This window comes from Ambystoma mexicanum, chromosome 2p (genome assembly GCF_040938575.1).
Source record: "Ambystoma mexicanum isolate Mex_15411 chromosome 2p, UKY_AmexF1_1, whole genome shotgun sequence".
Classification (NCBI taxonomy): domain Eukaryota; kingdom Metazoa; phylum Chordata; class Amphibia; order Caudata; family Ambystomatidae; genus Ambystoma; species Ambystoma mexicanum.
Window position 1 is genome coordinate 1,255,306,987 of NC_090923.1, and position 26,024 is coordinate 1,255,333,010.

General features: G+C 48.0%; 1 protein-coding gene across 2 annotated transcripts in view; it reads left to right on the forward strand.

Annotated features, from left to right (window-relative positions):
• Positions 1-26,024, forward strand: part of ARPC1B (actin related protein 2/3 complex subunit 1B) — a 174,798-nt gene that overhangs the window by 80,628 nt on the left and 68,146 nt on the right. For both annotated transcript variants that reach the window (XM_069645562.1, XM_069645563.1), the window contains exons 4-6: positions 1,353-1,420; positions 9,874-9,978; positions 17,067-17,289. In XM_069645562.1, coding sequence (XP_069501663.1) covers positions 1,357-1,420; positions 9,874-9,978; positions 17,067-17,289 — 392 coding nt within the window. In that variant the 5' untranslated portion in view covers positions 1,353-1,356. The remainder of the gene's footprint in view (positions 1-1,352; positions 1,421-9,873; positions 9,979-17,066; positions 17,290-26,024) is intronic.

Sequence of the window (26,024 nt, forward strand, 5' to 3'; positions counted from 1 at the left end):
TAGGTACACCAAATAAGTAGGATGCTATCTACCCATGAATAGTTCACATCTACCAAGGATTTGAATCATCGTAGCAATTGAGTGACTATCCGTGAGGAGGAGTGCCACACAAGCATCCTCCAGCATCCAACTTTTAAGGACATTTGTCATGGGTCAAAATACTTCAAAGCAAAGTTCTAACCCACCCCCTGAAGTTTCTGAAAAAGACATGAGGAGAAAAACCTCTTCTTCTACAATATAACTGCAGTGGTTCAAGTCGGCGGCATCGGTGCTCCTCTACATTTCTTTTTTTTAAGTGTTACTGTTCCTATACTTTTATTTTATACAGAAACCGGAATGGTTTCGTTGTAGGGAGCAGTTGAAACCTGCACTTCCGTGCAGTGCACTGAACACTCCCTTAAATAGCAGGTGTGTTTCAGGGTTTGGATTGCACGTGGGATGGGGTTTGTGGGGAGTGGGTGCAGGCCAGCAGGGAGCATGGTTCCACTACTTCTTTTCATGCACGGTCTTCGACCACTATGTATCTGGAGGCAACCTTTTATTTTGAACTGACCAAAGTAAACAATAAAATATATGCAAAGAAGGCCACATGTTTTCTGATGCACAGAGTAAGCACCAACTCACTGACATAGGATATAATGTTTCTGTTGTTATAGCAGTGTTTCAGGTAATCCTCACTTTTGCCTAATTATCATTTTGCAGAATGACACTGCCACATGTTTTACCACAAAAAGATGGGGGTGGGCTTGGGTTAGGAATATAGAAAGGGGGAATGGAAGAGATGAGGGGGTTCTGCAGGAGGTCTCCCATGCTTTTTGCAATTTAAAAAAAAAGCAAACAGAGTAAGCAATTCTGCTAAAAGTGATTTGAGGCTAAAATATTAGAAGAAACCTTCTTAATTGATGTGTGATGCTAACCAATCGCCAACAGCTGGGTGGCTGCTGCAAGATCATAACCCACTGTTTGACTGGAACAGTAATACTGGAACAAGCGCTGCTCGCCCTTGCTTTTTATTTTACTGGTAGAGGTTGAGCTAAACATTAATGTTGTTTTGCTAGTAGAAAACTGGGGACTATTTTTCAGTCAGTAATCTGTCAGTTTAAACAAGCTGGTTTTCTGGGGTGTTTCTCTGGGAACCTGAGAGGGTTGCACTCTGATTGCAGGCAAGGCAAGCCTAAAATAGCTTCTGCACATAAATACGATGGGACCCGTGTGGAAACAACCCCCCTCCGCGTGATATTGCGGGCAGTCGTGCAGCGGTGGTGCTTTTACATGCATTTCCTTTGTCACGGTGGGAACATGTATGCGCTGCCCGATTAAGCTGCTTATCTCTCGTGCTTCTTCTCTTTCAGAGCCATGAGCTATTACAGCTTCCAGTTGGAGCCTATCAGCTGCCACGCCTGGAACAAGGACAGAACACGTGAGTCTGGGAGGGGCGGGGGGGAGTCAAAGTGCAGGGCAAGAGGAGGGGGGAGGAGGTGATGCTGAATCAGTTGAGGATGGGTCATGTGGGGCTGAATGACTGTCTGCATCGAGTGGGGAAGCATGAGTCGAGGGACTGTGCAGTGTTTGGGGTGCCTGAGACTGTGGGACATTTTTTGCTTAGGTGTGAGAGATGTTGTGGAGAGAGAATTGATGAGCGTTCGGTTGTCTGCGCTGGATGTGGCTGAGATGAGTGGGAAGGCTTTGCTGGGAGGTGACTTGTTGGATTTTGTGAGACAGACGGGGCGCGATGGGAGGAGTTGTGATTTTATGTGGGCTATGTGTTGATTGGTGGGTTGGTGCACATCATCCTATTGAATGGGGAAGTGCCTGTGTGGGTCCGCCCACGCATTCGGTAATTAAGAAGAAGAAGAAAGTTCAGATTGATATGGGAGCCAGAAGGGTAAGGCGATTTGAGTAGCTATAGCATTCTTTCTGCGCCAGGTCAACTTTCAGAGCGTGGCCTCACTTTCTGCACAAGGTCATCCCTGTGGGAGTGGCTTATGTCAGCGGTTATTGTAAGTCATTGCTACCTTGCCCACAAGAACATGCATCATAAGTTGCGTAGTCTCAGGCTGTTTCCCTTGGAGCGGGTGCCCTACCCCTTTGCTCAGCGAGCGAGGTGCCCTGCTGCTTCAAGATTCAACAAGAACAGATTACTCAGCATGAACCATTATATGAAGATCATGTCTGTTACTATAGAACAACATTTAAAGGCGAAAAAGCTTGAGTGGATATAAAATTTGGAAATTCTTTCCAAACCAGAAAACGCATAAACAAGGCCAAGAAGTCAAAGAAATACGGATACAGTCCCTGAAGGAGGTCTGGAATAGACCAAAATGCATTGGACAACATAATCTTTGCAACAGGCCTACTAGGAAGTGAAATTGAATAATAAATATAAACTTCATTTGAACCAATCATGTTTTCGAAGAATCTTTAATGAATATACAATGAAATGAACTGAAGAAATAATTAGTGGCGTTTTCCATGCAGGTCCTTCCAGCGGACTGGAATAACCAATCCAGTCATTTGTTTACCATTAATTCATACCACCCCTCGCAAACAGGGAGGCAACTGGCGACAGGACCAAATAACTTCTCTTTCTAACTTTCACAATACATATTAAAGTAAGAAAAACAGCTGTGCCCATTCATTCCTTCCTCTACCCCTTTGCTCACACAAGATCTTTCATCATAACTTGCCACTAGTGAGCCCAGTGCGTGACCACGCAGAGCAATCAGACACCACATTTTTGCATAGGCAGATGGATTAAAAAGAGGGTGGAAATGCCCACACTACCAATTGCTCACTGAAAGGTTTCCGAGCCTGTGTCTGTATCTCACTCCCAGAGGGCTGAGTGTTTGGCCTAGTGTTCTAGTTTAAGGGTACGATCACCTCGTTAAACAGGAATGGCTCCCATCTTTCCTGGTTTGATCCTGACACGTTGGTTTTCAGTTCTGTGCTCGGGTCAAAGGAAACACCATCCACATTGTGACCTGTGTTATTTCATAATATTTTTGCATCAGTGGAACTGCCTTTTTCTCTTCCTGCGATTTTGATGTTACTGTAATGTAACTGGGCCTTGCAACGCCTGCCATTTTGGTGGGCTTTTGCCACTTGAGTGTTGGAGCCGAGGGAAAGACAAGATGAGAAACAAGGGGTTGAGGCATGCAGATCCTAGGTACGCTTTCTGTTTGCCCGTAAGATTCTAGTTGAGTTGGGCATAGTCAATGGTTAGGGAAGATTCTAGGTGGGTTGGACATAGTCAATGGTTGGGGAAGAATCTAGGTGAGTTGGGCAAAGTCAATGGTTGGGGAAGATTCTAGGTGGGTTGGACATAGTCAATGGTTGGGGAAGAATCTAGGTGAGTTGGGCAAAGTCAATGGTTGGGGAAGAATCTAGGTGAGTTGGGCAAAGTCAATGGTTGGGGAAGATTCTAGGTGAGTTGGGCAAAGTCAATGGTTGGGGAAGATTCTAGGTGGGTTGGGCATAGTGAATGGTTAAGGAAGATTCTAGGTGAGTTGGGCAAAGTCAATGGTTGGGGAAGATTCTAGGTGAGTTGGGCATAGTCAATGGTTAGGGATCATAGTCGCCGCCCCAAACAGCTGGAGGGCTACAGCTTGCATACCCCTGGGTTTGAGCATGTGTTTGTATTGGCATAGTCATGCCCTATGTGTCCTCATGTCCTGATGAGTACACGCGAGATTCACCCTGTGGATTGTGCAGTTTGGGGTAGTGAGCAAAAAAGAAGAGTGGTGGGTGTGTGAAAGGGCATAGCTTGGGTGGGAGAGAGAGAGAGAGAGAGAGAGAGAGAGAGAGGGAGGCGGAGAGGGAGGGAGAGGGAGGCAGGGAGCGTTAGAGGGAGGGAGGGGGAGAGGGAGAGAGAGGGAGAGAGATGTTGATTGTGATTGTCATTGTCCATGTCCATCAGCATTGTGCAGGTATCACATGAGTCGTATTCTAGAATGTTTGGTAATGCAGAGGGATCTGTCTAACTGCGCATAAGCTGTCACCGAGAAGGGTCTCTTACATGTTCTCTGTGATTTCAGAGAGGATCCGGAGCATGACCGGTTTCAGCTGTGGATGTGTTTAGGGATGATATCCTGGTGCAAGGAGATGTGTGTTGTGGCTGGTCCGGTTCAAATTGGCAGACCCAACAGGCCATTTTTCTATGTTTTAAGTGACTGAGACTTAAAAGAATTTAGTGAGATCAGGCGAGCAACTGGCGTGTGTCCTGTTGCAGAATTGTCCTAGTTGAAGGATGTTTATCTAGGCACGAATGTGATTTTTTTTTTATTATTTTTTTTTTTTGCAGCGCCAGATGAGTAAGCAATATAACAAGGAATTCTCGCTTGTTTTTAGTTTATTGTGTGTCTGAGGTCTCTGATTTCACTGGGACGGAATGGGACGTCCAGGGTATGTCCTGTAGTTGGGCCGTCCATTAATGAGGTGTGTTATTCGTTCTACGTAGTGATGTTCGTCGTCAACAGATTTGTTGTTGCAGGGTTGGGCTGTTTCAGAAGTTTGAGTTAGTTCCGGGACTCGCATGAATTAACTATAATGGAATGATTTTTTTCCTATAGCCTGCTAAAGAAAATGTTTTCATTTCTGAAAGGTCAGCTGGTACTTCTCTATGCTAAGCGGTGTGGCAGGGGCTTTCCAGACCACTAGTGTCCACACCGGAAAATAAGGCCTCTCCTGGGTGTTTGTTTTCGCACTGGGTGACTGAGACACGCGCTGCTTTGGTGGAATGCCCAGGACACACACAGTGAATGTCTTCAGTGTCACCAATGCAGTGGAAGACTGTGTGGGGGCAATGAAGAGTGTTTTAATTGTCTCCTGAATTTGACTGAAAGCCAGTGAAGGTCCATAATGCTGGGGTGATGTGTTCCCACCTTTTCGGTCTCAGCCGAGGCCTAGCTGCAGTATTTTGTACTTTCTTCAGGTGGTTCAAAAGGTAGTCCTGGAAGCCCTTGCAGAGTATAAGAGTGATGACCTCAAGGCTTCTGGGTGGGAAAAACTACAAATATGGCATTATCCATTGGATAAACCTTAGTGGAGAATCCAATTTCTGATCACTGCTTTGGGTTGTGGTATCAGAGACTTACAACATGTCTGCCTTAATACCTTTCGTGTCTGTGGAGACTGATGCCAGATCCTCCCTAAACCTACTCCACTCAGCTCCAGAAAAGTCTAGATTCCAGTAAATACCATAGGAAATTAAGGGGAAGAGGGGCACATGTAAGCCTTCGCGCCATGTTTAGATTTCTGTATTTACTTATATACAGGAAGGACAATGCTCATTTGATCACAAAAGAACATACAAGCGATAAGAAATCCGATTTGACGGGAAAGAGTGAGCTTCATACAATGGGGTGAGTTTGAGGGACATTCTGACCAGGTTGTGGAGGGGGGTAAATGGAACAGTCACCGGGGACACTACATAAGTGAACATACCTAGATTAAGGACAACCAACATTGGACATTTAAGTGCAGGTATGTGGTATGGCCAGCTCTACTCAGGATGTGACCATGATGGGTGAAGTGCTGTAGTGGAGGCAGAGGAAGTGAGAGACCTAGGCAGGTTAGACACAAGGAACATTTTTTAGCTATCAGGCAGATGAGAGGTAAGTTAAGATGGCAAGATGCAAGCGAGAATGTATGCTTTTAGTTTGGTTTTGAACAAATCAATGTGGTCTGTTTCTCGGTTGCCTGGGGAAGATAATTGCATGCAAGTGGAACAAAAAGAGACAAAGGGCATAGCGAGAGGAAGCACAGGGAGGTTGAGAACCCACAAGGGTAGTTGAGGAGGCAGAGCACAGATTACGAGAAGACTTGTAGAGTTGGATAGAGGAGGATAGATACAGTGGGGCCTGTAAGTAAACTGAGGGCGTGCTCACTTCTTTTCCTCCTATATTTTCCACTCGGGTGACCAGGGAAAGGCCATTGCTCTTTGATCCTGACCCTGGGGGCGGATATGCGAGGGAGGATCACTTGGGTGGAGGAGACTTGGGGAGAGGACGTCCTTAGGTGAGACATGGTATCCCCCATTGCCTTTTCATAACAAACTCTCTATCCCTCAAGCCTTTGTAAGCTATTGCCGACCCTTTCCTTGTTCTTCCCTTACAACATTCACCAAGAGTTTATGCAGCAGGAAGCAGAGCTGAAGGACTCTGGAAGCTGGTGACAGACTGCAAGATGGAGACTGGTGTGGCCGAGTGCAGCGGTCGTAAGAGTCCTGCACTGCAGGAGGAGCATCGCTGAGTGAGCGGAGCCATGGAGAGCCGCTAGGAGAAAGAGTGAGGTGCTGCACGGGAAGAAGAGAACTCATGGTGGCTGAGGCCCTCGCAAAGAAGCCCTAAGCTCACACCGGTGATTGTACCAAGAAGGGGGGACACTGGCTTGGCAGGCGAATGTGCAACGCAGGCAATGAACATTGATTTGAATACCAAACGAAATTAAAGCAAGTATAAGTACTTTTGAAAACCGAATAAAGTGAAAGCAAATATAAGCACTTTTGAATACTGAATGAAGGGAACGTAAAAACAGGTGCTTTTGAATACTGAACGGAATGAGAGCACGTTTTGAGCACTCATGAATATTGAGCAGAGTGAAAGAAAGTTTTGAATCTGTCAAATACAAAGAACTGCATTATATGAGAAATCAAACTTTGGCAAAGCCAAGAGAATTCAAGGAACTGTATCTCATGAGGAAACATGCATTGGCAAGAGCCAGAAGAGTGCAAGCAAGTGTAATACATGCATAGTTGCCAAACAAGCCATGGTACAGTGTCAGCAGAGTGTGACACAGGTGAATATATCAAGCATCACTGTCAAGCAGAAACAGTGGTACAGTGCTGATGGAAAGTAGCCAAGATGGGGTATCGGTTAAGTGACCTGTAATGGGAGGACCATATGGCTGAAAACTGCGCCTAGACTGAGTGCACCCCTGTATGGAAAAAACACTGAAAGCACCCATCAAGAAGCTTGTGTTTTACAAGAACCTACATATGGTTTTGAAGTCAAGAGACTGAACTGCCTATGTGAACTAGTGGAAAGTAATTATATTATAAGAGCTGGGAAGTGTCCCAAGGAATTGTTGTTTTGAAAAGCTAGAAGATTTGAACTTGTGGGGAAGGAAACCCCTATGCCTTCTAAACTATTTTGAACTTGGAGAAGCGGAATCTGATTACGAGCCAAGAGCTGGAAGAAGCTCTCAACTTTACTTTGAACACTATTTGTTTTGATGCTGACATCCCTACACATTGTATACAGTTAGACGTGAGGACCAGTATAGGTTTTGGAAACAGACAGACCTTTGCTTTAGTTTTCGTTAGGTAGGGAAATCCCACCTTAGCATAGGGCAAGTTAGGCCTTACTACATTCTGATTTTAAAGTTAAAACGTTTTGGACCAAACCTTGAACCTGTTGTCTGTGTCTGCTTCATGATGCCTTCACAGGCCTTACCGTGGATAGATTTGTGAACCAGTAAAAGAAATGTAAATCTGACCCTGTATTGAATCATCAGCCATCCAGCCTGGTGATGATGCAGGGAAGTAGGTGTGAAGTGAGGGAGTTCAAAGAGTCCTAGTAGCAAAGTTAATGATCATCTTGTTGAAGGGACAGAAAGCATTGCTGGGGAGACCAGAGGATGCTGGCACAGGCACCCAGTTAGAGAACTCCAGAGTGGTTAAGAGATGCTTGGTGGTGTTGAAAGGAAGGAGGTGCCTGTTTTCCTTATATTTAGGAGGTTGAGGCGAGCCGCTGTTCCAATTTTGGAGATGAAAGTAGAGAAGGTGTGAGAAGGGTCATAGATGATGCCAAGGTTTCTAGCTGAAGTAGGGGAGAGTCTCAGGTGGGAACTGGATAAGTGGATGAACAGATGGGAGAGAGATTCTGGCAGGGAACAAGATCACCTCTGTTTTGGTATAGTCTAACATCAGAGAGTGAAAAGCCATCCAATATTTAAAGGAAGAGAGGCAGTTAAAAATGTGTTAGCACGATCAGATGAGAGTTCAGGAAAGGAGAAGATGTGAGTTCAGAAAATGAGAAGATGTGGTGTCGTCCGCGAAGAGTTGGTACAAGAACCCAAAGGAGGAGATTAGTGCTCCAAGAGCAGAGGTGTAGAGTGTAAAGAGGAGCAGACCCAAGACAGAGCATTGTTGATCACCAACAGTTAGAGGAGTGAGTGGAGAGGTATTGTTGCTCCAGGAGACAGAGAATTGGTGAGATAGGATTCAATCCAGGCAGGGGCTCGATCGCGAATCCCAAGAAGATTGGGAGTATTAATGAGATCAAAGCGATAAACAGTGTCAAAGACAGCAGACAGGTCAAGGAGAATTAGGATAGAGGATACGTTGGAGTGCTTGGCATAGGCAATGAAGTTGAACACATTCATGAGAGCAGTTTCCTTCGAGTGACAGGAGAGGAAACATGCTTGTAGGGGGTCACAAAGGTTGTGGATGGCTAAGAAATTGGTAAGACAGTTGAACCAACCCTTTAAAGCACTTCAGCGTAGTGCAGAAAGGAGAGAGACAGGGAGAAAGTTAGCTGGTAGGTTCAAGTCAGCCCCATGCTTTTTTAGGAGAGGGATGACTGTGGCTGTCTTGAAAACAGAGGGAAAGCAAGCAGAGTGGAAGGACAGGTTAAAGAGTTCAGCGCGCGGAGAGGCTACTAAAGGGGAAATAGGCGTGACTAGCTGAGGAGCAAGAGGGTTTGATTGGGCACAAGAGGGCTTAGCCCTCATCAGTAGACCTAGGACTTTTCTCAGGATTAGTGTGACTAAAGTGGGAGATGGAGGCAGAGGGTGATAGTAGAGTGTTAAATGTAGGAGGAAGGAGTGTGAGGAAGGTCAGGCTAGAGTCTCTAATTCTGGAAATGTTTGCAGCAAAGTATTCAGCTAGGCCATTAGCTGTGAGATTGGCGTTGATCGTCATGGACTTAGAAGGAGGGAGTTTAGGGTGCCCTGCAGCTGGTGAAGATGGTTGGAATGAGAGTCAATGAGGGTTCGGTAGAATTCCCTTATCGCTCTATCAAGAGTGTACTTGAAAGAGTTCACGGCAGAGAGGTAGAGTTGCAGGTCCTCATGCGAGTGGGTACAACTCCACTTGCGCAGGAGCCGAAGCATGTCTGGGCACAAATGCATATGAATGGGGTGACCCATGGCTGAGGATGCTGAGACTTGAGGGTGAAAGTTAGCAATGGGAAGTGAGAGGAGACTGAGTCATATAGTAAGGATTGGAAGCTGGAGAAGGCAGTGTTGGCAGAAGAGGCATTGGGTGTGAAGGAAAGTGAGAACTGTAGGTCAGAGAGATAGGGAGTAATGGGGGAATATTTACATTTCCTTTTAGTATTGGGTGAAGCAAGTGGTGAGGAAAGGTCAGAGGGTAGAAAGGAGACAGTGGTGGAAACAATTGAGCGATCAGATATGGATGGTGTGACTGTAGTATTAGTTGCTGTGAGAGAGGTGGAGATGAATAGGAGGTCCAAAGAGTTACCCCCTGTGTGAGTAGGTAGGTTATGGATAGAGTGGAAATTGTGGTCCCTAAGAAAGGATTGAGTGGCTCACTTCACAAATCTCTACAAAAAGGAGAGAAATAAAGACATTTTGCATCCGTCTTGACAGTCAAATGATTGAGAGGTCCAGATGTGTCCAGTGAACCTAGGACAGTACGCAACACCTCGTCCCAGGTTTTATCACAAGCAAGTGCACATAAGAACTGTTGCTGAAATGTAGAATTAGAAAGCTGAGAGTGAGTTCAAATATTCGTTTTGTTTTAAAAAAAAAAAAGCAATTCTCTTCGAACATTTGTACTGTTGAGAACTCATCCTGTAGACTGTCCGGTCAGTACAATTGTAGCTGCTAACAAAAAACTTGTTTGTTCTACAGAAATTGCCTTCTGCCCGAACACCCATGATGTCCACATCTACAAGAAGGACGGTGCCAAGTGGACCAAGGTTCATGAACTGAAGGAGCATAATGGGGAGGTGACAGGTGAGAGCACTCGAGGGAAACACTGATCATCTCTGCGTTTCAGTTAAGGAACAGAAAGAAACAGGGCTGTTCAGCAGGTCTGTTCCCACGATAAACCCATGTAGCTGTCCATGACCTTTAAAGGCTGCCAGGGTAGTGTCACTGGAGCAGGCAAGTCAGCAGGACGCAGACACGTCCTGTTGAAGACCAATGCATGCAATTGTGCAGCTATGGTAAGCGGCCATTTTTCCAAGGGCGTGGCCTTAGCCCTCCTGTCCTCCACCCCCGAAATTCCCTCTGAAATCACCATAGCTGGTACTGGCCAAACTCGGTGTACAACACCTTCAGGCTTGCCAACCGCACCACATCTTGATGGGTAGGAACTGCAATGTCAATCAACCATGTCAATCATGAAATTACTGCATCAATAACATATGCCAGCAATAGTGCAACTATTAGTTCTAATTAAAAATATTAGGATTTGGGACCTTTTACATTGATTTGTTGGACACTCTTTTAAATATGTTTGCAGAATGCAACACACTATCTCAAATAACACATGATTGTGAAACATCTGGTGGAAAAGGTGTAGGGGGTCGGTGAGGATGCAGTATTGCTATGCCTAACCTCATACATGCTCACGATGACAGGGGTCTTAAAACTACATCCAGCAGCTCCTACCAACCCCAAGAAATGTGCATCTAATGCAGTGCTCAGGTCTTAATCAGGACACAGATAAAGTCTCTCAGTTTATTCAATTCATTCTGTAATCTTAGAATGTGTGACTCGGGGATCTGGTATGTTTGGCAAGAAGAGGACCATCCAAGGAATAGATTCAGCTACATTGTGAGCTAGTCTTCCAGTTCTCATTTAAACACCAACACTTGTGAAATGGTGACATATTAAGAGTCATGGGGCATAGATTAGTAATCCCTGATGATTCTCTGTGTTTGAGCAGGCGCCGGGATTCTTTGATAGAAAGGTGTTGTCACTCACAGGGTTTTGGTGCAGAATCCGTTGCCAGTTGCCTGAAGGCCATTCCCTGGGCCTCTCGAAGCCACCTTAAGCAGCCACTGACTGTGGTCTGTGTCCAGTTTGCAGCCCAATGCGGCCAATGGCTCTGGTCATTGGCCACTTTACCCGGGGCATGGTATTCAGTAATGCCCCAGACACTGGCAAACCGAAGAAAGTGGCTTCTGGGCCTGTCCCACTTTGACCCTATTGGCGATCTGCAGGAGACCAGGTGGGTTTTGGCAGACCACTGGGGATAAGAGTGGATGTAGCCCGCTGGCGCTGAGGCCAATGCAACCATTTTATGCAGTTGTGGGGGGCATATACCTCTTTATGGCCTGGGACAGACAACTCGAGCGGCACAATAGGCCAATTTGTCTGCCTTTTTATGCACAGGGTCTGGCCAGACCCTGCTGAAAAATCCATAGGCTGTAATGGTCTCCCTCTAAAAAATGGTCCCCCCTGAAAGCCAACCAGAACAGCTCTTTCAGTAGCCAGCCTATTGCTCCCTGCTTGGTCTACTATCCGGGTGTACACTTGCAGGTGAGTCTGGGTCCGCTGAACCAGGTAGCCAATGAAATGGTTACAAATTGGCAAGTGGATCCACAGAGTGTTCCAATTGAACCCAGATATCACTGACTGGTAATTGGCAAGTTTTGGAACATTTAAAATAAACCACTACGTGAATTTGTGCAAAATTTCAAAAGCATGTTTTTTTGGACCAGACCCCTGGGTTTCACAAAGGCTTGGTTAGAATCTGTCCATCGGTTTGAGCTGTAGTGAGAGCAAACTATCTTCTATGAGAAATAAATGGGAAAATGCACGACCCTGTTAATAACGTTGCAGCCCCATGAAACTTTCAAAAAAATGTCGAGTTGGGCGTATACTTTTGGGAATGTTTGTAAAGACTGCTCGAATTGCACCAACGTTATAAGCCTCTGAAAAAAGCTCTGCCTATAAGGAGTCCACCATAGCCAAAACTATGGGGTCGCTAAAGTCGACTGCATGATATATATCTACTAGCTGTTCCCGACGTGACATACGCCGTTCTAGCATATCTTAAGGGTCAATATTGGTCAGTAATCCATATGGTCACTTCAGTCCCCCTTCTTAAATATCGGAATTATCACTGATAGGTTCCAGGAAGGGGGGCGTAGCCCCAGTGACTTATTAATGGTAATTGAAAATGCTAAACCTATAGGAAACTGTCTTCGTTTGAATTTGAAAGGCATATTTGTATCAGATGGAATGGGAGGTATGTGCGTTGTAAGAACAGTATCTAAGTTCAATCCATCGATTACACGGGCCACTATGATGTGTCTTTGTAGATGCGTAATTCTCAACCTTGTTTCATTGCAGAATCCCTGTGATGGCTTAAGATTGTGGAGTAGCATAATTGAAGCACCTACTTTCAGTTTTAGCTCATGAGGAGGTGTTCGTCCTACAGTGTTTTGCTCTTTAGATGCTGAAACGTTGAGCCGGTAATTAACATTAGAACCACTGTGCCCTGTGTGAAGAGAAGTGGGGGAGGACAGAAGTAACTTGAAATTATATTTGCGATAGTGGAAAGTGAACGAGATCTCATAGAACCGTGCTCATCCTGTTTATTAATATGATAGTTGAAGTGGAAGGGCACACAGAGGTGCACTTTGCCATTTGGACTGCAGGGGGCAACATAACACTGATAAATTGCATCAGTTGAGTACGAAACATACCTAAGTGTATGATGTTTATATTTAAATAGGTATTATAGGATGGCTGTTATTGTACTAGTTAAAGTGAAACCAATGAACCAATAACTTTTGCAAACTTTCTATTCAGACATATGTGGTTGAAATGTGTCCAACAATTTGCTCGCCTTTGGCACCCCAGATTGCAAAATGTAGAGCAAATTCTTCCAACAGTTGAAAAGTTATAAATATGGGGAAAATGCTGTTTCAGGACTGAGCCCATTCCTTTTTCCTTGCAGGGGTGGCGGGGGGACGTTTATCCTGTAAGCATGCGCACATTTAAAACCGCCAGGACACATTTGTGCCAAACAACCTACAAGTTGGACACAAAGTCGTGCAGACATTCCTTTTGCTGGTTTAGTGTATATCCATCCAGAAATGGTGTGAAAAATTTGACAAAGGAGTGTCCCCGGTTCAAAGAACATTTATATATTTTTCTTGATGCATAGCAGTCCCGAGGCTGTTTAGAAAATTAGTTAAGGTGGTCGTCACTTCTGTTACCTGCCGAATTTCATGAGTTGTGTTGTGATACAATGTTTTGCCTTAACTGTTATACAAAATGTATCCAGGATCCTGTTCATCTCATTCCCCCTGCATATATGGAGAGTGCATTCCGCCATAAGTCGCTTGTGTCGAAGTGCTCATGGGTGTACCTTGACGGGAAGCATACAGACCACACGTGCAGGCCACCAGGCATGATTTGCCCTCTGTAAACTGTTCGAGAAATGGCGGTTTGCTCTGTTCCACAGAGGAAATGACTCGCTCGCGCATGGCTCGTTTCTTTGTCAGGAAGAAGACTACGTTTGCCCTAGAGCGCGGGCCAAGGAAGTACAGTCATTACAAAGGCATTTCAAACTTTAAGTTTCAGACCACTTTTCCTTCAGAAAATGTCCAAACTTCTTCAATGTTTTATTTTTCAGCACATTAATTCCCTATTGGATGAAACAAGCAAATACCGAACATTCTGACATTTTGTGTTCGTATAACGGCCAGCTGTTAGGAAATAAGTCGGTGATATTTTTCTCGCTGAGCGCACCCTTCAGCCATGTTGAGCAAACGGCTAAAAATGTGGAATTTGTCATCTGGAAATGTGCTACAAAATGTCAGATATATTACAATGTAAAAAAACTCCTGAGCATTTCACCATCATCAACGTGGTACTGGTACTCCTTTGGATTCAGCAAAAGATTAAAATCGTGACAACTTTGGATGTCTCGGCCGACAGCACTAGTTAGTGTCTCTTGGACACTCTCCTAATCCGATGCAGTACGTACGTCACGTTGTTGGCACCACCTTCCAGTGCTCAAAATGTGAAATACACGTTGTTCATACATTTACCACAAATAGTGCTTAGAACTGCTAGAAAATGAACACAACTCAAATATGCCATAGCTCTGCTCGCGTACCAGCCTGAAGATTTAAACATTGCCATGCTAACTTCCACATCGGCAATCCATGATCAAATTGTCCCTGTTACTCACACATTCCCATGCTAGTTCTCCCAGTCCCATCCTAGGTTTCCACCAGTTAAGCAGATGTCATGGTTCTATAATGTGCCCATAGAATTGCTGTATCCACTTCAAGAGTCACGTGCCAGTGTTGCTGAGTGGCACATTGTCATGCCACTTTCCACACTGCAATTATAAAAATGTAAATGCCAAATTCACACAGCCACAGTTACTTCCGTAAACAATGGCATCAGTTTTGCCCCAACTGAGCACATGTTCACGCTGGTGTTTAAAATTGCCATCCTAGTTTTTCCCCTGTCAAGCACATGGTCGTGCTTGTTTTTACATTAACCCCCAGAAAATGGTCGTGCCTCTTTAAAGATGCATTGGAATATTATCAGCTGCCATTTTGACATTGCCACATGCTACTTTGCCCCAATGCCATTTTCATATTGGCGGCTTTGGAGAAATGCTCCATATCAGGGTCACATTGCTGCCAGAAAATCATCATGCCAGTTTTGGGTTTCCGGGTACCATCTTCAAGACAAAAATCCACTCCATGTTTTCAGGATACACACTAAATACATTTGAACATGGTGAAACAAAATTGGGCTTATTTAAATAGTCACGGGTTATCCTAAAAATCCGTGGTGGATGTGGTGCCTCTGGACTGAACTTGACCTTTCTAGGTCAATCTGCCAGACCAGTCTGCAGTAGTACTTCCCATGCCATGACCTAGTGAGTACTACTGTCGCCTGGCACGGGGGTTGGGCCTAGTCTAATTTCACTACACCCCTGTAATACTACCCCATGCCACACTTGCGTCATACTATCATTGTCACGCAGGAAGATATCGGTTAGGCCAGAGGCTCAATCCACCAGGCCAGCACAGGGAAGGGGTTGGCCCTACACTCAAACCCTAATCTGCCAGACAATTCCAGTACAGCCTGCGGGTAGGCAGGGGGAATGGGCTTAGGTCTCCAGCCTACATTACCAGACAGCCCTATATGTGGCCTAACTGACATGTGTGCACCAATTGTTTGTTGGGGCTGTGTAGAGTAGGGATTCAAGGTTTAACGGTGGCCAGGATTAGGCAAGTCACACTTTTCCCTGGGTCTGGCCTGCATCTGCCTCTGTTCCTTCTGTTTTGGGAGTTGAACTCGAGCTGGGTAGGTAGCAGGGTAAATGCCAGGCAGATGGGTCATGGGTGGGGTACGGCTGCTCTGGCGCAATGCATTGTTGCCTGCAGGCAGCCAGCTACAGCTGCACTCTGGCTCCAGTCCCAGCCTATACCCCACCTTACCCTGTGATCCGGCTAAGGCATTGCTTGACCCCCGACACTCTGCAGACCAAAGAGTGGGGTCAGCAAACCACTGACTCCAAAACAACATTTAAGATGCAAGGATAACGGGTGGGTAACGGATCCTTCTCAGTGTTCCCCCACTCTCTGTGACCCAGGCATCCGTCGGGTGCTTGCCTTGGAGCACCTGAAAACGACCTTCACCCTGCAATACCTGCCCATCTGTGGTGGAAGGTGCTGGAAAGAGTGCTCGGCTCAATCCACGAGGAGTGCAAAGCAACCATATTCCCAGCAGGTCCTGCGAGACCCGTCCACAATTCCCCGTCAGGTCTGTGAACGATTGAGGGAAGCTTACCCAGATACCAGCCATGGGACCCACCCCAATCGATCACCCAACCTTGGTTATTTATACCAGTGGGCAGTGCAATATGTGCCTGTTCTCGGTTTATGATTCTGCGGAGGCGTGAGTGGCGGGCACATCAAAGGGATGCCACTTAAGATCGCATTCCGTCTTCTCTAAGAAATAAGCTAACTTTTTGCTACTGTGTATAAAATCAGGAAAAGATTGCCCATGCACCCACCGAATAGATGTATTTCACCATTTTCTCTCAAACAATGGTTGGGGGGTGGGGGGCATCAGCACCATTTTGGCTACTGAAAGTCTGACAATGCTTATTTGAATTACCTTGGAAAATGCATGACTGTACCGTACAAGGCCCTCCATATACTGGGGCCTGGCCCTTCAAGGATCAGCTCCATTTTGTACGAGGCCCAGGCTGCTACATAGTCTTTGCAACTTCAAGTGGCGTAGCCTGAAAGCCATGGCTGCAGTGGTATCCTTAACTATTTCAGAGGCATCATTAACCCTTGTTTTTAAGGCTTCCTGCTGCCTCAGCATCTCATCTAGAGCAACGCTGGTTAGCGGCTGCAGTTATGATAGCATTTTGAGACTTGTGACAAACACCTCAGGTGGGGTTTATCCTTCTCCGCACCTTGCTGTTGCGGTTTTCTTACGAGGATGTCTTTGAACGCCCAAGTGCTGAAGGCATGGAAAGTCCTGTCCCTTTGTTCTCCTTCCAGACTTTCTGCAGAAGCTTTAAAGGTTCACACAGTTTCCCTATATAACAACTCCTGCGGTCTTGAGTGGAGGGTCTCGGTGAACCCACCTGAGGGCAATGCAACTTCCGAGCCATGACCCTCTACTCGTCTAACAATGCAAGTGATTTGGATCCAACAGTGAGTGGTGCATATGCCTTTTGAACGTGCAATATGTCATGTATTGCCACTGAGTGAATCCCAAGGTACAAAGCAGATAAATGATGGACAGCTGTATTATTAGATGCTTCATTTTCTGTTGGTTCTCTCTTGTCGTGCCCCGTGTGGTGACTCTCCACTGAAAATGCTGCACTCTCGTAACACAGGGGTCTGTAACCCATGATTTTCAGATGTTTTGGACTTTGACTGCCATGATCCCTTATCATTGCCGGCGAGACCTGATGGGAGTTGTAGTCCTAGACATCTGAAGAGCCAAAGGTTGCAGACCCATGCCACAACCGCACATTGCCTCAAAGTCTGGCGAGTGTATGCTAATAGACTGTGGCTCCTTTGCTTCTAATCCAGGCATTGACTGGGCTCCCGACAGCAACCGCATTGTGACCTGCGGTACTGACCGCAACGCCTACGTCTGGACTCTAAAGGGGAACGCCTGGAAACCCACCCTGGTCATTCTGAGGATCAACCGTGCAGCCCGCTGTGTGAAGTGGTCGCCGAAGGAGAACAAATTTGCTGTGGGCAGTGGGTCGAGGGTCATCTCTATCTGCTACTTCGAACAGGAGAATGACTGGTGAGCCTCCCCAGGGGTTTTCTGCTTAAAATGCTGGTGAAGTAGCACCACAGATTGCATGCATGTTGGGAATGTTTGTATCCGATTAAGATTAGTGTGGTGCTAAAATCGTATCCCGAAAAATGTGTTGGGGGAAATCACAGAACAAAAACGGAGTACCCAAGCGTGGTTTGCGAGATCCAATCAACGGGGGGGGGGGGGGAATCTACAACGTGAACATCAATTACGTGTTAGCTGTTAAGTAAACGTGAAGCTGTTTGGTTTCCCTGTGTAAATTGTTAACCCTATGACTCGGTGCTTAAAACTGCACCGTTGAGGATTTCTAAGCCCTATACATTTTTGGTATGGAAAGGATCTGGATCCTGCAAAGACGGTGATTTCCCTAAAATGGTGTGACTCTGTCCAGTGTAGCAATTGAGATTAGAATTTGGGCGCCAAAGGAGAAAGTGGAGTCTTGAGTCAAAGAGTTTCTCTGAAGCAAATTGACAGTTGCACAGAGAAACTCGGGTGTTCACCTGCAATCTTATACCAAGTTCACCAAGGCTTTGATCAGCATAGCTCTGAAGACTGTAAGTAAAAAGGAGGAGGACAACTGTTTTGAAAAAAGTAGGAAATAGGTTTTTATTTATTTATTTATTTATTGGTATTTATAATGCGCCTATACAGCAAATGGTGTTTCAAGGTGCAACAAGACAAAGAGGGGGGTGTGATGGATGTGGATGAAGAATAACAAAAACGGTCCTACTCGGCCTTGTGTCATTCGGATCGTGCCGGTGCAGTAACATGAAGTGCAAGGGAGTGGGGGGGTGGAGGGGGGAGTGCCGGTCAGAGCGGAACATGCTAATGCTAAGGAAGGAAAGGAAGTGCAGGTCGGAGTGCAGAGCATGCAGATGCTGAGGGGGATGAGGAGAGGAGAGACCCTGGGCTAGGCCAGTGCTTAGGTGGGCCAGGTGGACAAGTGCCATGGTAATGGAGGGAATGCAGGGAATGAAGGTCCATATGCTAAGTGTGAGGGCAGGGCTGGATGGTCTCAGTAGGGGTGCAGGCCCCGCTAGTGGATCAAAGGGAGGAGGGAGCCCAGTAGGGCAAGTGCTGATTTGGGGGTCAGGGTAGACCGAGGTACTGGGGTAGACTGGGCGAGCAGGGCCTGGTGCCCTATAGGAATCAGAAGGAACCAGGCAGCCAGTCAAATGAGGCAGAGAGGGACATTAGCAGGGGGGGGATGAGGAAGGATGAAGAGAAAAGAAATGTCTTGAGAAGCTTCTAGAATTTAAGAAGATCCAGCTCAGGCCTGATGGGGGCAGGGAGGCCATTCCAGAGGGAAGCACCTGCGTAAGAGAGAGATCTACCCCCACTCTCTGCTTGGAAAAGCGCCTGATCTGCAGAGAGCTTGAGCAAGAAAACCAAAAGGCTCTAGCAAGGGCGAGAGAGTTGGATGTTGCAGGGTCCCAATCCCCAGAAAGCCTTGTGGATGATGCAGAGGCTCTTGAACTTGATTCTCGCAGCAACCGGGAGCCAGTGGAGAGATTTTAATGCTAGAGAGATACAGTCCCTGGGCTTCAGGTCAAGGATAAGTCTTGCAGTTCTATTCTGGATTAGTTGAAGGGGGCAAAGGGAGGATTTAGGCAGCTTGAGGAAGAGGCTGTTGCAATAGTCCAGCCTAGAGAGGACCAGAGCTCTGGAGACCTTGAGTTTCTGTGGGACGGTGAGGAAAGGGAGAATGCCTCGGAGGAGATGCAGCTGAAAGTGGACCTTCTTGGCAAGGTCCACAATGTGAGGAGAGGAAGAGAGAGAGAGAGGAGTCAAAGATGACACCAATGCGTTTTGCCTCACAACAGGGTTAGCGAAGGCGGCATATGGGGGTAGCCAGAGAGTAGGAGGGAAGGAGGCAGCAGGGGTCCCAATGAGGAGGACCTGAGTCTTACTGGCATTAAGGCAGAGATTGTTAGCTGCACACCATGCCTGAATAGCAGTCAGACAGTCAGGGATTAGAGAGGAAGAAGAGGAGGCAGGGGTGGGAAGATTGAAGGTGAGCTACATGCCTTCCGCATTACACTGGAAGTGAGGGTAGAAGGCGGTGATCAAATGGGCTAGAGGGGCAAGGTAGATATTGAAGAGCCACAGGGAGAGGATAGAGCCCTGAGGGACACCACAGGTGGAGAGTTTGATGGGGGGAAAGAAAAGGGCCCAGTTGAACCTTGGATGGTCAATCAGAGAGGAAGGAGGTCAACCAGTCCAGTGCCAGGTCCGTGATGCCAAGAGTATCATGGAGCTGATTTACAAGGGTGGCATGATTGACCGTATCAAAGCAGAGAAAATTCAAAAAGGATGAGAACGGAAGGAGAGTTGGAATCAAGATTTTAGTGCAAGTCTTCAAGGGTGTTCAGGAGTGCAGTTTCTGTGCCGATGGCTGCTCTGAAGCGAGACTGGTCGTCATTGAGACAACCAACAGATTCAGTGTGGTGGATCAGCTGGGAAATGACCAGCTTCTCCAAGAGTTTACCCAGGAAGGGGGTGATGGAGATAGAGCAGTAGTGAGCCCGGCAGGAGGGGTCGGCAGAAGGCTTTTTGAGGATAGGATGCACAAGGGAGTGCTTGAGGGGGAGCAGGAAGGTGCCAGTGGCAACAGAGTGATTGCAGAAATCAGCCAAGGCTAGAGCCAGGGAGGAAAGGTGGTCCTTGATAGTTCTGGAGGGGCAGGGGAGCACCTGTTTGGAGGAGACTTTCATAGAGAGGGCTTGTCTAGAGACATCATCCGGTGGTATGGGGGAGAAAGTGGAGAGTAGGAGGAGAAGGGGGGCCAAGGTAGGCCTGAGAGCGGGTGATGGAGGAGAAAGGGGTGTAGAGGAGAGTGAGGACAGAATGTCCTGAGTTTTGGTTATGAATTGAGAGGCAAGTGCAGTGCAGAGGGTCTGAGATGGCAGAGGAGAAGTGGAGACTACAGTAGGATTGGCGAGTTCCTTGCAGATTTTGAACAGTTCAGCCGTGGTGTTAGTGGCCCCAGAGATGCAGGTGTGGATATAGGCCTTCTTCTTCGAGAGGATGGAGTCTATATTGCCTTTGGAGCAGGGGGCAGGCCAATCTGTCAGAGGATGTGCTCAAAGCCTGCAACTTCCTTTCAGCAACTCTGCACTTGTAGTTCAGAGAGGCTAGGTTGGAATTATACCCAGTGTTGCGCTTGGAGGCAGGCTTCATGCGGATCCTCATGACAGGGACGAAGATGTCCAGAGTGTTGGAGATGGGGAGTTGAAGGTTAGCAAGGGCTGTGTCAGTGCGAGAGTCAGTGGACGGAGTGCAAGGGAGAATGAAAGTGGCAGCAAAAGCAGCAACCGACACTCGATTCATTGGTCGAATGATGGAGAAGGAGACTGGCAGTGCGGGCAGAGGCTTAGCTGCGGGACCCAAGAGATCCAGGTGAGAGGACAGGAGAGTATGGTCAGACCAGGAGACGGGTGTAGTGAGAGAGTTGGAGATGGGGATGTCTGCTGAGATGAGAGCATCCAAGGTGTGTCCGGCTGGGTGCGTCGGACCGGAGGGAAGAATGGTGAGGGAGAGTCTCAGGGGCTGCAGAAGAGTCCAGAGGCCGCATCAGCAGAGTCAATGTGAATATTGAAGTCTCTGAGGTCAAACTCCTCCGAAAGGAAGAGGAAGACCGGACCGGGGTGCTGTAGATGGTGGCAAGAGTCAGCGAGAGGATTGAAGAGACCCCAACCCCGCAGACGAGGCATTTGAAGGAAGAGTAGGTCTGAATGGGCATTATAGTAGCAGGGACCCATTCAGGGAAGAGCAGGGCCACTCTGCCCCCAGACTAGTTAGGCCTGGGCTTAGAGAGGAGGAGCCCTCTGGGAGGACTGTGTCAAAAATAGTGACAGAGCTGGCAGTGAATCACGTCTCGGTGAGAGGGAGGATGTAAAGGTCAAAGTCTTCAAGTAGGTGGCAGATGTCAGAGGAGTGTTAAACGGCAGAGTGTGAGTTAAGGTTAGCTAAGTGGAGCTGGTTGCCACCTTTTGAAGGTCTTCCAAGGAGGGGTACAGGAATGTGGGATGCCCGGCGGTGGTGGCAAAGGAGCCAGAGGGGTGACAGATGGAGGAGTGGCAGGAGAAGGCAGGAAGTTGATGAGAGATGGAAGCCACCTATCAAGGAGGAGGAGGTTGGGCTGAGACCTGGAACATGACAGTGCCATTCTGGTAGTTATTAATGATACCCCTAGAGGATGGGAAGAATGCCATGAGTACTTCCCATCGGGTTCCACCATTAATGAGTGAAGAAGAGAAAGGGGAGAGGACTGAGATCATATGGGGAATCCAAAGGTCCAGAGAGGGAATGACAAAGAGGATGTTAGTGACAGTCTGCCTGGAAGAAGCGCTGATGTAGGTGTCAGCGATGGGCAGGCCGGAGACCAGGAGATCCCTCTTGAACTTTTTCCTTCCAGGCTTTAGGATAGGTGATAGAGTAGCAGTTAAAGTAGATAGGGGGGCAATGGAAAGCAGAATGGAGGGAGAGAGCAGAGAGATGGAAGGGGGAGAAAGAGAGGGACAGAGAAACTGCACAATGCACAACAAACTCAACAGGCGGCCTACCAGCAACATAGCCACAGACGAATCGGGTACACGAGAATGAAAATCCAGACCATTGAAGAGTGTCCTGCGGCAGGTAGAGGGCAAGCTCGACAAAGAGGCTAAGAGATTTTGCTCACTTGATCAACTTGATGAACACTTTATCGATCTGCCTCTCAATCTTCTTCCATGTGTTGAACGGTGTCTGTATCACTCACTACTTTCCAGATTGGTACTGCAGTCTCGCTCCTGCTCCCTCAAACGTTCACCACACTTTCTGCACTGAAGGTCGAACAGCTCTTTATTCCATTACTTCAACAAGGAGCTCGGATATAGAGTCTGATGAAGGGCACAATTCCAACTCTACAACCTCATTCAATATTTTGGAGGGAACTCGACCCCAAGGGAGTTATTATTTTTAGATCTTTTTTTTAGATCAAATTCGCAGGTATCAGAAGGGTACTTCACAAAATGTAAAACCGTAAAGGTTTCAGGACCCATTACCATGAAATACTTTAACAAAGAATGCCACACCAGGGGCAGGAGGGGGGACATCGGGGTGGCATCGGGAGGAGGTGCAGGAGGAAGCTTTGCAGAGCTGAGCGGGTGTGAGCGGTCGCCGCTAGCCCAGATTGCCGTCTACAGCCCAGCACGGTCCCCGGGCCTCCAGTGAGTGATTGTGACTTATTATTTTTTTTTCAAACTCCGGGCTCTGAGAGTGTTGTGCCTCCCCCCTCCACCCTCTCCCTGCAGCCACTTCCTGGTCCTCCACTCCCTCCCGCCTACCCCCCCCTCTGATTGGTGGCTTCTGGTGTCCCTCCTGGACTAGTCGACGGCTGCTCTCCCCGCTCGCTTCTTTGCAGAGCTGAGCGGGTTTGAGCGGTCGCTGCTAGCCCAGATTGCTGTCTACAGCCCAGCACGGTCCCCAGGCCTCCAGTGAGTGATTGTGACTTATTTTTATTTTTTTTCAAACTCTACGCTCTGAGCGCGTTGTTTCTCCCCCTCCCACCTACCTGCCTGCCCACCCCCATCCCCTTCCTCCCCTCCTATTTGGTGCTTTTTCTGGTTTAAACTGACCCTCCTGGGCAGACCCCCTGCCTGGCAGCCCCCTCGGCTAAGGGCCCCTAGGCTAAGAGCGGCTCCCTAACAGGCGGCTCCTGGTGGTGTCTGCAGGTGTCCGCAGGGGACGCCTGTTGCCAGTTGCCACCCTGCTCAATGGTCTGTTCCCCCTGTCCACTCTGTCCACCTGGTTTGACCCACTAACTCAGCTGTGATCTCACTTGTTTCAACTATGCACTGTCACCGTATTTAAAGTTGCTGTGTGAAACCTAGGCCTTTTTCTCCCTCTTTAGGATTCTCAAATTTAGATTTGTCTTCTTTCCTGTCTTAGAATGTGCTGTCCCTGTCTTGCACTCGCCTCCTAAGTGCCATCATCCTGTGCCACTCTCCTGCGCACTTGCCTCTCGCTGTCTTGTCTGTCTACACCTTGAACCCCCTCCTCTCCCACCTACTCTATAGTGCTCTCTGTCTCCCCTATCTTTTCAAACTGTTTCACTATTGACAATCCTGCTCTCCTCACTAAGGGCCTCATCACGAGTTGGGCGGTAACGCCGGCACTATTGGCGCCAGCGTTAATAGCCCTACCGCCAAACCCCCCGGGGCTAATAGCGCCGGATCACGGGTTTGGCGGAAAGGGTATTGCCCATTCCCCACTGAGCCCATTCGGGAATTCCCCATTGGGCTCAATGGGGAATTTTCATGCTCTTACCGCCAGCGGATTTCCCGCCGGCGGAAAGAGCGCGAAATTTAAGCAGATTTGCCCCCAGCTCAGAGCTGGGGGGAAATCTGCCAAACCCGTGATTTGGCGGACCCTTAAATGCGGCGGTTATTGCGCTACCGCCGCATTTAAGTGTTAGTGCCAAACTCGTGATGAGGCCCTAAATCTGGTAGGAAAAAGTTTAAAAGGACATCCTGGTCTCCAACCCAGGCCTCCCTATCACAGACACCTACATCCGTGCCTCCTCCATGGAAACTCTCACCGACATCCTCTTTGTCGTTCCTTCTCCAGATCTATAGACCCCGCATATGGTCTCTGTTCTCTCTCCTTTCTCCTCTTCTCCCATTAATGGTGGTACCCGTTGGGAAGCCCTCCTGTCCTCCTTCCTATCCTCTAAGGTCATCATTAATGTCTACTCTAATGGGACCATCTTGTTCCAAGGCCCTCAGGCCAACCTTCATCTCTTTGATAGACGCTTTCCACGCCTCATCAACTTCTTTTCTTCTCCTGTTGTCCCCTCCCCCTTTCCTTGGCTACCTTGCCTTCCCCCTCCCACTCTGCCCCCTCTCAAGCGCTTTCTACACTTCCGCAGGGTGTACCTCTGATCTGTACCCCTCCCCGGAAGTCCTTCAAGGAGGGCAACCTTCTCCACATTGCCACTCTTAACTCCCGCTGTCAAACACTCCTCTGATATCTTCCGCCTTCTTGAAGAACTTGACCTCAATATCCTCTGTCTCACTGAGACATGGTTTACGGCCAGCTCTGTCACCAGCTTTGACATGCTCCTACCTGATGGCTACAAGATCCTCTCTGCGCCCAGGCCCAACCGATCTGGTGGGGGCGTAGCCCTTATCTTCCCTCAGTGGATTCCTGCCTCTGTCATTCCTACGCAGGCCTACTCCTCTTTTGAATGCCTCATCTGCAGGCTCTCTCTCTTGCCTAGCCATTCCCTTACTGTGGCTACTATCTATCGGCCACCTGGTCAGGTTTCTTCCTTCCTCTCAGAGTGGGCCGACCTCTCCTCACTCCTGGCCTCAACCACTCAACTCCTCCTTCATGGAGACTTCAACATCCACCTGGATGCCTCCTATCCCCCCTCTGAACTCTTTCACGACCTCTGCGACTCTCTCACTCACAATTCTCCCCTCTGACCCGACTCACTCTGCAGGGCACACTCTCGATGTTCTGATCTCTTCAGACCTCCCCCTCTCTGTCCCTCTCTCCACTCCTCTCTCCTGGAGTGACCACTTTCTCCTATCCTCCCACCTCACCCTCCCTACCCCGCAGGCCAATCCACCTCTGTCACTGCCACCAACCTTCTCGGTCACCTGACCCATGAAGTGCGTGTCAGTTGAGGCTTTCGCTGCCACCTTCTCACCCCTTTCTCCCCCTCTGGCTGACTCTCTCACCCTGACACAGCCCTCTCCACGCTCCACTCTGCTATATCTGATACTCTTGATATCCTTGCCCCTGTCATGAGAATCTGCCTGAAGCCCAAAGCCAAGTGCAACTCCTGGTATGACTCAGACCTCGTCACCCTAAAACGCAAGTGTAGGGTTGCCGAGAGGAAATGGCGTGCTTCAGGTTCATCCTCTGACAAACTGGCCTGCCGCCTGCTGCAAAGGCAATACCGGCTCTCCGTCCTCACCAAGAAGAGAGCTCATATCCAAGCCCGCATCTCTGCGGCATCTAACAACTCGGCTGAACTCTTTAAAATCTGCAAGGAACTGGCCAATCCTGCCGCAGTCTCTACCTCTCCTGTCCCTTCCCAGGTTCTCTGCACGGCACTGGCTTCTCACTTCATTTCTAAAACTCAGGACATCCTGTCCTCAATCTCCTCCTCTCATCCCCCTCCCGCTATTCCCTGCTCTTCCTCTGGCCCTTCGGAAGCCACCCCTCCTTCTCTACCTTTCTCCTTTTCTCTCCAGACGAGGTTTCTAGACAAGTCCGATCTATGAAAGTCTGGTCGAAACAGGTTCACCCCTGTTCCTCCAAAACTATCAAGGATCATATCGACTCCCTGGCTCCTGCCCTGGCGGATTTCTGCAATCACTCCTTCGCCACCGGAGTCTTCCCTTCCCCCCTGAAGCACTCCCTTGTAGACCCTCTTCTTGCGAAACCCTCTGCCAACCCCTCCTGCCCGGCTAACTGTCCCCAATCTCCATAACTCCCTTCCTGGGCAAGCTCCTGGAGAAACTGGCCATCTCCCAGCTAAATCTCCACACTGAATCTTTTGGTTGTCTTCATGACCATCAGTCTGGCTTCAGAGCTGCCAGAAGCACGGCAACTGCTCTCCTGAACATCCGCGAAGACCTGCTCTCCAACCTCGACTCAAACACCCCTTGCATTCTTATGCTGCTTGATCTCTCTTCTGCCTTTGACACTGTCAACCATGCCATCCT